Source organism: Ooceraea biroi, chromosome 12, assembly GCF_003672135.1.
Source record: "Ooceraea biroi isolate clonal line C1 chromosome 12, Obir_v5.4, whole genome shotgun sequence".
NCBI classification, from domain to species: Eukaryota; Metazoa; Arthropoda; class Insecta; order Hymenoptera; family Formicidae; genus Ooceraea; species Ooceraea biroi.
The window spans coordinates 11,984,579-11,998,690 of record NC_039517.1 but is presented as its reverse complement, the minus strand read 5'-3'; the positions used below and the strand labels follow the sequence as shown (position 1 = coordinate 11,998,690).

Genomic DNA, 14,112 nt, shown 5'->3' with positions numbered 1-14,112 from the left:
CACTAAGCCGTAATTGTACGATTGCACCAAATCTGTTGGAAATTCCAAGTGCGCCAGCAACGCGAAACGCACGCCTTTTTTTGGGATTTCGTTCGAATTCCCGTAAACTCCCGTTCTTTCTGTACGGAACCGTCGTGACGCCATTACTGCACCGGGTCCGTACGCGATTTGGAAGACGGATCGGTTTCCCGTAATCGCTTGGATACAGCGGTAAGTGTTACGTACGACGGATGACACGGTCAGGAAATTTTTTTTCGCGTAAGACGGTTACCGCGGCAATTTTCCGTTTTCACCGCCCATTCTCATACGTTTTAATCACAATATCGGTTTGTAATTCTCTTCCCCGGAGATGCACAACGGCGCATCTCTTCTGTGAGGTATTTTCATTACTCTTATTTACCATTTTACAGTATATTTGTTTGGCATCTCAGTGTTAATTTTCAAAAAATGCATGTAGGGTTCCTGCGCGCAGTTGTCGGCCGGAATATTTCTTTCCACGAACCGCCATCTGTGGGACGGACGAGGCACCTTCACAACGAACGGTGGTGGTTTAACTTTCTCACAACTTCGGTACGTTGGGAGAAAGAAATTCCGACACGCTGTTCGACAAGGTGGCGCATTTCAGCACCGTTGGGCCATGAATTGTTGGGCTCCGGCATGATTTGGAGATCAAGTTGGTTGAGTGCACCTTGTGATTTCAGACTATCTTTTTTCCGCACTTTATCACACGTTCTTGATAATTCTCAATCGGTTCGTACTTCCTTCGCCCAGGCTCTAACCGGGCAATATTATACCGCAGAGTTCCTCGCAAAATCACATTTCCAGCTCTTCGTGAAGATGTCCTCTCGACGTACCGGGCGGAGTTGTTTTCAACAGATGAAGCTCCTGCACATTTTAGCAGGCACAAGTACGGAATCTTTAGACGCGCGTTTGCCGACAGGTGGATGGGTTCGAGGTGCCCAATGCATCTGGCGGCACGGGTCGCCTGATTTTAAATGTACTCGATTATTTGTTATGGGGGTACATTAAAACTGCGATAGAGGAACCGGCGTGATGGTACTTGGAACAAGAAGTTCGTGAGCTATTGTTGCGGCCCTTCGATTTACCATCACGCCGGAACATGGGCGCACCCGTGCGACGCGGGCAATTTACTCGAAGAGCCGAAATCTCGTGTACGAGAAGGAGGACCGGACTTCCGAACACATTCTTAACATTAATTAGTTTAGAGTGGATTAGGCCTATTGGGGAAACACTTAAAAACAACGCGCCATGCTATCTACTGCAAAGTGGGTGGTGGAAAAGATAGCACGAAAATATTAAATAATATAATGGTGGAATATATTAAGTCAATATGATAAATAATTAGTAACTCATACAATAATTTCTCATCATCTCATTCCAGCGCTAGCGACGTTGCCGAGAAAGTGTTTGTTATCCTCAATCTTCTTTTGTGAAGCATATGCCATTTATCAAGCTCTTGAAATAATCCAAAATCAAAGAATTTCCAAAATAGCCATCTACTCAGACTCCAAAAGTGTTCTCAACAGCATGCTTCACCCTACAAATGCCGAACCAGTCGTCGAGGAAATTCTAAATCGCACCGCGTCTCTAGAACATCAAAATGAAATTATAATATTCATCTGGATCCCCTCACATATCGGCATCAAAGGAAACGAACAAGCAGATAAAGCAGCTAAAAAGGCTCTATCACTACAACAACAAGACCATCTAATCTCCCACAATGATTTGATACGCAGCCTCAAAAACAACATCACCAACACCTGGAACAACAATGGCTAAATCTACCTACAACGAAACTCCATACAGCAAGAAACAATATCTATGAAAAAACTCCCCTCCTACCTCACAGAATTGATCAAGTTATCCTCACCCGTTTGAGAATCGGTCACACAAGAGTAACACACAGTTATATCATCAAAAAAATACCTCAGGAATTATGCAACCATTGCAGAACACCACTCACCGTCCCTCACATACTCCGCGACTGACTAGCCTACAACAGCATAGGGAACGTCTCAAGATAACAACAGACCTTCATAGATGCCTGAACATCCCCACTGAAATCAACAAAATAATAGACTTAATCAATTGCCTAAAGCTAAAACCCGAAATATAACTCCCATCCAGAAAATGTACCGTGGTCACTATAAACCATGTAGTTGATGTGACCTTAAATAAATTTAAAAAAATTCTCGCAAGATTGTGGCAATTTCTCGCAGGCTTTACTAGCTATAATCGCGGAAGAATGGCATATACAATTCAGCAAAATTATTCCCGGAACTTCGGACTGTAAACGAGAAAAAAAAGAATTATTACATCCAATCATAACGTGTGCATTATCACTTGCCATTCCAACTATATTTTGAATAGGAATTTGATGTTTTTACAAAAGTTTCTGAAACGATTCAAAAAGATTGTTTGCGGAACAATTTAGTATTTAATGATAATAATTCTAATAATTTTTTTTCGACTGTTTTATTTATCGGTGACAAATATTGTACAAGGACGCATAAAATTTTTGTTTCTGAAATGTCCGTAGATTCGTCAATTAAAATAGAAAATTTTTGTTTTTGCAAAATATTAACAATTTTTTCTATTTTCCGTTTTGCGATTATATCTTTCACAATATTGGTGCACTTAGATCGAGCCAGTGAAAGATCTTGAACGATTGAAGAATCTATAAATACGTTTTTTAACAAAGGAATTACATGATCTGCGGTATAAAAAGTAATATTATGCTCGGCAACAAATGCTGCTAATTTAATTTCAGCTCGTTTAATGTTATCAATATGTGAACTACTACTACTATGATGGTTTTGGCTTTGACTTTGAGAATTATATTTTTTTATATGTTTGACCGTTTGTGAATGGCGTGTTAAATCTGTTTTGCAGCATCTGATAGTGATATTGCACAAAATACAAATTACTTTATCATTTTCTGTAGGATGAGGAGCCAGCCATCCTTTAAATAAATTATCATCTAACCAAGATTTATGAAAAATTCGCGTTTTTTTTAATAGCTCCTTTCGAATCCATTTCCATTAAATAATTAATATAAATTTGTTATGCTTATATGTGTATTGTTATTAAATACTTGTATGTTTTGTGATAAACATCTACTTACCTACTCTTATTCGCTGTCCATCATCTTTTCGCGCCAACACCCAACATTTGTTTACCTAAACGACAGTCGCTACCGACTACCGTCGCTACTGGTTTCATAGTTGCGCGCCGTGCATGCGCGAGAAAAAGCGGCCCAAATAGCAACACTGGCTCAGTGATGTACGACGCCGCGAATAACATAAACGAAATCGCGCTGAGAGGCAATGCAAAGAAAACTGTACGGAACAGTAACAGTGCAAGAAATTGCACGAGAGACAAAACAAAAGGATAAGGAATTATCAGACATATTACATGCATTGCAATCAGGGAAACAGATTCATAGGTCAAAATTTTATCAGACAGAAAATTAAATCAGACAGAATTAAGTTTACAACAAGGTACAATTATGCGCGGTCATAAAGTTATCATTCCGAAAGCGTTACGTGGAATAATACTTAAAGAACTACATACTGACATTTCGGGATTGTCAAAATGAAAAGTTTGGCCCGAAATTATTGTTGGTGGCCCAGTATTGATTCGGATATTGAGGAGTTAGCAAAAGAATGTGTGGATTGTAAAGTACACATGAATAATTCTTCGAAAGTTCCTGTACATGTTTGGCAAACACCTTTAGAATCAATACAGCGTGTGCATTTAGATTTTGCAGGTCTTTCTTGTGGGAAAAATGTTTCTTGTATTAGTCGATGCATACTCGAAATGGCCAGAAGTTCATATTATTAAAAACATTACCGCTGCAAGTATTAGATGGTAAACTTAATTCCTGCCGCTCGCTACTAGAAGGTGCCGGCTCCAACGCTGGCGAGTTTCAACGTTGAAGTCGCATGTCTTTTGTAATTTAGATATTACTGAAAGTGATTCAGTCCTCACAGGTTAGATTTCTCGACTCGAAAGAGATTTTCCAATCGATTGAAAATTAACCGCGATAAGCTGTTTTTTCGACATGTACTTCTTCACTACTTCGACCTCAAGAAAACCGCAGCTGAAACGCATCGCTTATTTTCCGAAATGTATGGTGATGAAACTTCATCGGAAAGAACATGTAGAGTTTGGTTTTGAACGCTTCGAAACCGTGATTTTGACGTGAGAGATAAAGAATGTCCCGGACAGCCGAAAAAATTTGAAGATGTTGAGTTGCAAGAATTGCTCGATGAGAATCCAACTCAAGCGCTTTTAGAGTTGTCGAAAGCGTTAAATGTTACTCCAATGGCCGTCTCAAAACGCTTGCATGCCATGGGAAAAATTTATAAGGAAGGGATATGGCTACCACATGAGTTGTCAGAAAATGCCATTTTGAATCGTTTGTCTATCGTGACTTCTTTGCTTGCCAGGTAAAGAAAAAAAGAATTTTTTGTGGCGTATCGTGACTAGCGATGAAAAATGAATTTATTTTGATAATCCCAAGCGGAGAAAATCATAGGTGGACCCCGGCCAACCATCCACTTCAGCGCCGAAGAGGAATATTCACGGGCATAAGACCTTGCTCTGCATTTGGTAGAACCAGGAGGGTGTGCTGTATTACGAGCTCTTGCGTCCAAATAAAACCGTTACAGCTGATTGCTACCAACAGCCATTATGCCGATTGAGTGACGAATTGATTCAAAAAAGACCATCCGTAGCCAACAATCGACGCAAAGTCATTATTTTGCATGATAACGCTCGACCGCATGTTGCGAAAAGCGTGAAGCAGACACTTCTAGAGCTTGAATGGGAAGTCCTCCAACGTACTCTCCAGATTTGGCACCGTCGGATTACCATCTCTTCCGGTCGATGCAACATGCACTTACAGACACACACTTCTCCAGTTACGAAGAAGTCCAAAACTGGGTGGATGAATGAATCGCCTCGAAAGACACCATTGTGAGATTGCCCTATTGCCGGAAAGATGGGAAAAAGTAGTAGAAAATGGAGGAAATTACTTTGATTGAGGTTCATTCATTTTCCCTTCGAAACAAATCAATTTTGGAGACGAAAAAACGGCAGGAATTAAGTTTACCACCTAATACAATTGCTAAATGTCGACAAATATTCGCATCGTATAGTGTACCTCAAATAATTGTCACAGACAATGGCAGAACGTTTACTTCTTTCGAGTTTAAGATGTTTGTAAAATCCAATGGTATTGTGCATAAATTCACGTCGCCTTACAACCCTGCCAAATGGGCAGGCAGAATGCTTCATACAAATCCTTAAGCAAGCGTTACGACGTACGCACTGTGCATCTTCAAATCTTGAATTGTTATTAAGTCAATTATTGTTACAATATAGAATTATGCTGCATACCATTACGAAGAAATCACCTGCTGAAATGTTTTTAGGTCGAAATTTACGCACTCGATTAGATCTTATGATACCGCGTAACCGACAAGAAAATGTAACAATTTCGTTGCACATACCGACGCGATCTTTTGTGTGCAGGAAAAGAGTCGCATGCAGGAATTATACAAATAATATTAAGTGGAAATTTGGTACAATATCGAAACGACTGGGAAAACTACATTATAAAATACTTTTGGATGACGGTTGTCTTTGGACAAGACAGGTTAATCAATTACGTTCTGTTGGTAAAAATGTTCGTAGTGTAAACGACTCACTATTGGCAAAGCGATACGAATGAAGGGACAGAGGAAAATAATCCACCTGTGCCTCCATTATAACAACTACCTTTGCATCATGAGTTGGACGAACAAGCACAAGCACAGGCATAGGCGCAGGAAAATGCATCTATTCTTCCTCCAGGATACATACCAAATACCGCGACGTTCAGCGAGACTTAAGAAACGTCCAGATTATTTGTCACAATATATTTAAAGTATCATGTACTGCGAGTCATGCGGAGTTTTTGTTTCAATGCGCAATAGCGAGGTACGTTTTCTTTTTAGAGAGAGGGGTGTTATATAAATATACGGATATATGTTAAATTGCGCACGTTTCGTTTTATATACAGGGTGTGGCAAAAGTATGGAAACACCTCAATTTTACGAAAACTATGCATTTTAGAGAAAATTGCTTCAAACAAAAGTTGTATGGTTTCACATAACGCATTACACAGCAATATCAGTATGACCTCGAAGAGTGTTGTCAAGGTCACATGAAGGTCATCTTCAACTTCTTAAACGGAAACACCCAATTTTTATTGCATATTCTTATAGCTTATCTCGAGAGCTTTTCAAAACACTATAATATAGCCTTTTTTCATGAAGTACTTTTCGAGTTATGAGGCTTGAAAATTACGGTATCGTGAGTTTGAGCGTTTTAGAGTACATTTTGAAAGTGGCTTCCATTGATTTCCTGACAATATGCCAATCTTTGATAGAACGCAGAAATAGCTCTACGATTAAATTCAGCAGGTATTAAAGCTGCTTCATCCCTTATCCGCTGCCTCAATTCTTGGATGCTTTGAGGTTTTGTTTCGTAAACCTTACTCCTCAGGTAGCCCCAAAAGTAATAATCCAGAGGACTGAGATCTGGTGACCGAGGTGGCCAATCTTCTTCTCCCTCATTTCGGTTCCTTCTTCCTATCCCCCTTCGTGGAAAAACCTCATTTAAAATTTGGCGTAGTCCTGCACCAAAATGAGGCGGAGCTCCAGCATGTTGAAACCATATTTACTGTAAGTTATTCGAAAAATATTTTGTATGGCTGGAATTATTTCATCTACAAATAATCTCTCGTACATTTGAGCATTAAGATTTCTCTCCCCAAAAAACGGCCCTATCAAATAACCATCTATAATGCCACACCATACATTTACTTTTTGTGGGTATTGCGTGTGAGTTTCCCGCATCCAATTTGGATATTTCACTTGTTTTTGATGATACGAAAAAATGTCTAAGGAAAAAGTTGCACCGTTCGAAGGGGCTATCATGATGACAGAACAACAATTTTTTCAAGGCTATTTTTTCCGGAGATTCAAAGGTCAAGATAATTTTTTTAAATGGAACTACATATTTTTGTTTGCGCAATTTTATAGCCAACATCGAGAGGAGTTCAGCGACCTATGACAACATGACCTTTAAATGATCTTGAACGCGGGAAACAGAAAAATCAAACTTTATGCTCTTCAACACAAAAATTTATTTAAGGAGGTGTTCGAAATGATGTCCTTCGACTTCAATACATTTTGTAATACGATGCACAAATGATACTCTTACCCTTTCTATCATTTCTGAATTTATACTAGTACATGCATTCAAAATGCGCTCTCTTTATGTTCTCTTGTGTAGTTGGTACATCATTGTAAACAGTGTTCTTTAACATTCCCCACAAAAAAGTCTAAAGGATTCAAATCAGGAGAACGTGCTGGCCAACTGATATGTCCTCCTCTTCCTACCCAGCGTTCCGGAAACATTTCGTGTAAAACTGTACGTGCAACACGTCGTTATGAGCCGGACAACCATCATGCTGATACCACATTTGTAAACGAGTTTCTAACGGCACCTCTTCCAATAAGTTTGATAATTGTTGGGACAAAAAATCAGCATATTTTTGACCATTTAATGTACCATCAATAAAGAAAGGGCCAATGATTCGATTGTGTAAAACACCACACCATATATTAAGACCATGGACGTTGACGTTCTACTTGTCGAAGCCACCTTGGATTTTCAACTGACCAATAGTGCATATTTCTTCTATTTACTTGTCCATGGTTAGTGAAAGTTGATTCATCGGTAAACAATATTCTGTTGAAGAAGAATTCATTGACCTCCAACTGTTGTAGCGCCCATTGACAAAATTCTATTCGATTAATAAAATCATTTCCATGAAGTTCTTGATGCAATGCAATGTGATATGGATGAAATGAGTGGCGTTTAAGAATGCGTAAAACACTTGCTTGGAAATACCAGTATTTCTTTGTATTTGTCGAGAACTGATATGTGGATTATTTGCCACTGAGCCAAAACAGTAACTTCTGCTGGTTCATTAGTTTGCAAACGAGGTCGCATTTTCTTACGTGAACAAACACTTCCAGTTTCACGAAATGTTTTAATAAGACAGTCAAAAGCAGCGCGAGACGGTAAACGCTTTTCAGGGTATCTTTGGCCGTACATTCTCTGCGCCTCTGTAGAGCTTCTTCCGCTTTCACCGTAAATAAGAAGCATTTCTATTCTTTCCTCTTTCGTATAATCAGTCATATTTAAACTCTGATATCGAGAAGCTCAGGAAATGAACTGAACTGCGAAAGCATTTCACGATCATAAATATTTACATACACATACACACACGCACACAATACATGTATGGAATTCTTTCAATCTTACATTCCATTGAATTCCAGAACATGAGAGTGTTTACTGATGAATCAATGTTCACTAACCATGGACAAGTAAATAGAAGAAATATGAACTATTGGACCGTCGAAAATCTAAGGTGGCTTCGATAAGTAGAACGTCCATGGAGCCTTAGAAAATGTATCGAAGTCGGAGGACATCATTTCGAACACGTCCTTAAATATATTTTTGTGTTGAAGAGCATAAAGTTTGATTTTTCTGTTTCCCGCGTTCAAGATCATTTAAAGGTCATGTTGTCATAGGTCGCTAAACTCCTCTTGATGTTGGCTATAAAATTGCGCAAATAAAAATATGTAGTTCCATTTAAAAAAATTATCTTGACCTTTGAATCTCCGGAAAAAATAGCCTTGAAAAAATTGTTGTTCTGTCATCATGATAGCCCCTTCGAACGGTGCAACTTTTTCCTTAAACAGTTTTTCGTATCATCAAAAACAAGTAAAATATCTAAGATGATCGATTTAAGTGGACCACCCTGTATAATGATAAAGAGAGAAAAAGAAGAAAAAAAAAACGATCTTTACTCCCTCCGGCGGACTGGTCGGAAGATTAGTTCTCCCTGCGGGCGGCGGTGTAGCAGGAACGTTTGCCCGGTCTCCGGATGTCGGTGTCTGTACTTTTGTCCCGGTCGAAGGCGGTCGGCGACGTCGTACGGGATCCGGGGGCTGGCGGGCCCTCGGATAGCTGATAATGTTGAGGCCAGAGTCGACGATCGTGCCCGGTTCGGCGGTGGTGGCGGCCGACACGGTGGCGGTGGTGGTGGCGGCTGCGTCGTGCCCGTTGCGGCCGGATTTGCCGACGGAGTAGGTGGTCTCGGCCCCTCGATTACTCCGAGGTCCATATCGAAGTCGGAGTCGGAGAACTGCCCAAACAGGGCCTCCATCTCTGCTCGAAATTGGGCCGGTGTTAAGGGCGCCCGGTGTTCTGGCGACGCGGCTGTTTGCGCACTGTCCAGTCTGTTTGACCGCATTCTGGGCCGGCTCGGTGGTGGCGGTGTTTCTAGAGCGGCGCACAACTTATCCTGCCGGGACCGGGGGTACCGCGACCGGCTGATAGGTGGTCTGCTGGTTGCCTCTTTTGGTGGCGAATAAGCGGGACGCACGGCCTGACTGGCCGCGGCCCGTGCTTGCTCGTGCTCTCGTCGGCTCATGACGACGTACTGCCGGCGCCGCGTGGCATTCGCGCCGTGTGGGGTTTGTTTTGCCCCCGGTATCGCGGTTTGTTTACTCTTGTCCGTACTTCTTGAGGTCTTTGATGTGTACATTCCCGAGATTCCGACCGTTTTCTTCAAGCTGTACGATAACCGGCGATACAATTCTTCGTACCATATATGGGCCGGTGTATTTCGGCGCGAGTTTACCCGCGAAATTTTCTGCGGCGTTGGATAGCGGATGCTCGCGCTTCATGACCGCGTCCCCGGCTTCCGGCCGCCAGTCTCGGCGTCGTAAGTTGTAATAACGGCCCTGCCGCTCGGTGGCCTCTTGTTGCCGGAGGGTGGCCATTTGGTATGCGTCTCGCATATGTCCGAGCCGCTTGGCTCGGGGCTGTCTGTTGGGGTGCGGTTCGGCTTCTCCCTCGTCCTCGTCCTCGTGTTCCAGTCGTACGCTTCCGGGGGTCGGCAGCTCCCGTCCATAGGTCAAGGAGGCCGGGGTGTATCCGGTGCCTTCATGTACGGCGGTGTTTGCTGCGAACACCAGTTCGGGCAATTGGCGATGCCAGGCTCGGTGATTGGCCCCGACGAACTGCGCGATCATTGTTTTTAGTGTGCGGTTAGCGCGTTCCACCGGGTTGCATTGAGGAGCGTACGGAGGTGTGCGTTGGTGGTGGATCCAGAGTCGTTTCATCGTGTCCTCCAACTCTCTGCTCACGAATTGCCTTCCGTTATCGAAGATTATGGTCTTAGGGCACCCGTGCTGATATATCCATTCCTCGATGGCGGTGCTGACGGCGGCGGCGGTGGCGGTTCGGAGTGGCTTGACCTCCAGCTATTTGCTAAAGACATCCTGGGTCACGATGGCCCAAGCGTGTCCCCTAGAGGATCGAGGCAGCGGCCCAATCAGGTCAGTAGCGATAGTGTGACCGGGCTCGGTAGTCAAGCGGTGAATCATCAGTCCAGCCGATGCCTGTTGCTGGACTTTGTGCGCTTGACAACTCTGGCACCGGCGGACATAGCAGACGGCTTCCCGGAGCATTCCTGGCCAATAATACCTTTGGGCTAGCCGGGCGATGGTCTTCGTGATGCCGAGGTGTCCGGCGGTGGCGGCGTCGTGGCATTCGTACAACACCTGGGGCCGTATTGGCTGCGGAACGCACAGTTTCCATGCCGATCTGTCGTCCTCGTCGTCCAGAGAGTGTCGCTCGTGTATGTGTCGATACAGCTTCCCGTTGAGGACGGCGTAATCCGGCCGTTTCTCTGGCGTGTCCTGCGTTTCTCCCAACATTCGTTGGTACTACCGACAGAGCGACTCCGGTCCTAGGGCGGCGAGGTCGTCGTCGGGATCTTCCTTCTCGTCGAGCGGCTGCCGAGAGAGTGCGTCCGGAACGGTGTTGCTGGTTCCCTTCTGATATTGCACCTCAAAGTCGTGTTGTTGGAGGGCGACCCGACCATCGGGCCAGTCGTCCGGTCGGGTGTTCCCAGTGATGATACGCGGGACGGAATTTTCGCGCATGCGCGACAGTAGTCATGGTAATCGTCAACAGAATCAACAACGTACCATGTCGGTTAGTTACGGGCGCAAAGAATTTGCGGGCCAGGCCAGCGTAGTTAAGATAGGTCAAGGATTTCTCGGTAAAATACATTTATTATAATTAATATGGATTCTAGCAAAGGAGCTATTAGTAAAACAGCTTTTCAAACACGTAGAGTTAGAAAATTTCAAGTTGCATGGCTAAATGAAAGTATATTTAAAGGATGGTTGGCTCCGCATCCTTCAGAAGATAGAGCTCTTTGCATGGCTTGTAATAAAACTATTAATTGTCGCAAATCAGATTTGATTAAACATTCACAAACGATCAAGCATATTGAAAGTGTAAATTCGTCAAATTACGAAGTCCTCCCTGATAATGAGAATATATTGTCACATAAAGATAAAGTCAAACGTGCCGAAATTAAATCAGCTGCTTTTTTCGCGGAACATAATGTTGCTTTTTCTACCGTAGATCATTTAATTCCGTTATTAAAGGACATTTGTATAAATCCTGAAATTGTACAAGATCTTTCACTTGCTCGAAAAAAGTGTTCAAGTATTGTCAAAAATGTTATTGCTAAATTTGAAACAGAAAAGGTTGTCGAGATTTTAAAAACTTCTAAACTTTCAGTTTTAATTGATGAAACCACAGACATTTCAGATAATAAATAATGTGCATTCTCGTCAGATATGTTTCTCCTGTAACTAAAAAAATTAGTACGCGATTATTAAAATTATTGTATTTAGACGCAGCAGATTGTTCTGCAAGTAAACTTTTCGAGTCATTTAAAAGTTGTTTAGAAGAAGAAAAAATTCTCATTAAAAATATAGTTGGATTAGCTTGTAATAATGCATCTGTTATGGTAGGATGCAATAATTCTTTCATGACTCATTTAAAATCAGAAGTTCCAGAATTAATAACATTAAATTGTATTTGTCACTCATCTGCACTTATAGCTAGTAAAGCTTGTGCAAAATTACCGTCCTCTTGTGAAGATTTGATTAAAGGAGTTGCCACTTATATTTCGGGCAGTGCGAAGAGATGTGCAATTTTGGTTGAATTTCAGGATTTTTTAAATTTAAAACGACATAAGATATTAAAATTGTCTAATACTAGATGGCTTAGCTTTCAAAAATGTGTCGTTTGAATTTTAGAAAATTGGGAGGCACTAAAAAAGTATTTCATTTTAGCAGTAGCAGAAGATAAATTAAAGTCTGCAGAAATTATTTTAGATCTTTTAAATAATAATTGTATTAAAGCATATTTCTTATTTTTAAATATTCATTGAATTTTTTAAATAACTTTAACGCTTTATTTCAGTCGCGTAATATTTTAATACATAAATTACATGAAAGTAGTTAGCAAATAATATTTCAATTCGCTCAAAATTTCGTGAATTTTGATGTTTTAAGTGACATTTTTATTTTTAATTTTGACAATAAGAATAACATCTAAGATAATATATATGTCGGACCGGAATGTGAAAGCTTTTAGAAACCTTACTTGTAGAACATGTACAAGAAATCAAATTAAAATGTTTAAATTTTATATTACTGCAGTTCAAGAAATGCTAAAACGTTTACCATGTACTGATATTTTCTTCCAACAATTAACATTTCTAGATCCAAAATTAGCTTTGTATAATGAAGGCAGATCTACAATTAAAGATTTGACTGTATTGCTACGCGAGTAGGGCTTAGTAACATTATAACACAATAGATTTGAGTGGAGAATTTTGCCTTTAATCTTTAATGAACAAAAGAAAAAAGAGTTAACTTCTTTAGAAATAGATGAGATGTGGAAAAATATTTAGAGTCAACAAATTGTGACGGAACAAAATTATTTTCAAATTTAGAATCTTTAATTGAAATAGTCTTTCTCTTCCACACTCTAATACCGAGGCTGAAAGAATTTTTTCCATTTTAACGGATGTAAAAAATAAAAAAACGTAATCGTTTATCTAATGATAGAGTTTCCGCGATTTGTGTAGTTCGATCTAGTTTTCAAGACGCAAATATTAATTGTACTAACTTTGAAATTAATTCGAGGCATTTAGAACTGCATAATAACTTAAATTTATATGGAGAGCGCAAATCTGATACTTCTTAATTCTTTTTGCTTTTTATTCTTATATAGTGTATATTATTTTGCATTACAGATTTATGTAGATTCACATTTCTATCATTCTCTCTGTCATTATCCTCTTTATGCATTCTTTATTCCTTATTCCTTCTTTATTCTTTGAGCTGCCTATATCTAGTCCGCTATCCGCTTTATACATATTTTTATTCTTTCTATTGCATATGTTATTAACCTGCGGAACACGAGAGCCGAAGCAGCAAGAGGAAGGAGCACGGCACCGGTGGCCGAAAGTCCAAGAGCGACGTGGTGGACAAGGTCGTGCACAAGGTGGAACCGCGGGAGGAGAACGAGGAGTTATTATTAACTATTATTAATTCTTAATTTTATTGTTTTCCAGAGTTTATTAATTTCTCAATTTAATTTTTTCAGAGCTTTTATTAATTTTTTTTTAATTATATAAGTTATTGTTATAACTTATTATATATATATATTATGGCTATATTATATAACTGTTATTATTTTTTAGTTTATTTTCGATTATCATATTATCTCATATCTTTTGTGATATTATTAACGTGCAATGTATTATTAATATGCAATAGTTTTATTTAACTTATTCTGAGTTTGTTTTTTATATTTGTTTGGAGAAATGCTGATCGCCCAGCGCTGAGCGCGAGATTTCGGGCTCTCGAGATTCTGAGTAATCTCGAGCGGGAGTGGACAGGGAAGTGAACAGGAAAGCGAAATTACTGAGTCACTTATTTCTTCTAATAGGCTATATTTCCGAGAAACTAGGTCACGGCCGAGAGCGGACGCAGTTTAGTGTTTACTTCGCGTATAGTGGCCTTCAGATTCTAGCGTCTCTGCACTAAGGCAGGCGGAGATCTTCCGCGGACAATCTCTGACTAAGTC

The 14,112-nt window shown here is 40.6% G+C and overlaps 1 protein-coding gene across 1 annotated transcript; it reads right to left on the bottom strand.

The window, feature by feature from the left end:
• Window positions 1-9,653: 9,653 nt before the first annotated feature.
• LOC113563020 lies at window positions 9,654-10,274 on the bottom strand. Its single transcript, XM_026974011.1, has one exon. It carries the CDS (start codon window positions 10,272-10,274, stop codon window positions 9,654-9,656), a length of 621 nt encoding a protein of 206 aa, XP_026829812.1.
• Window positions 10,275-14,112: the final 3,838 nt, after the last annotated feature.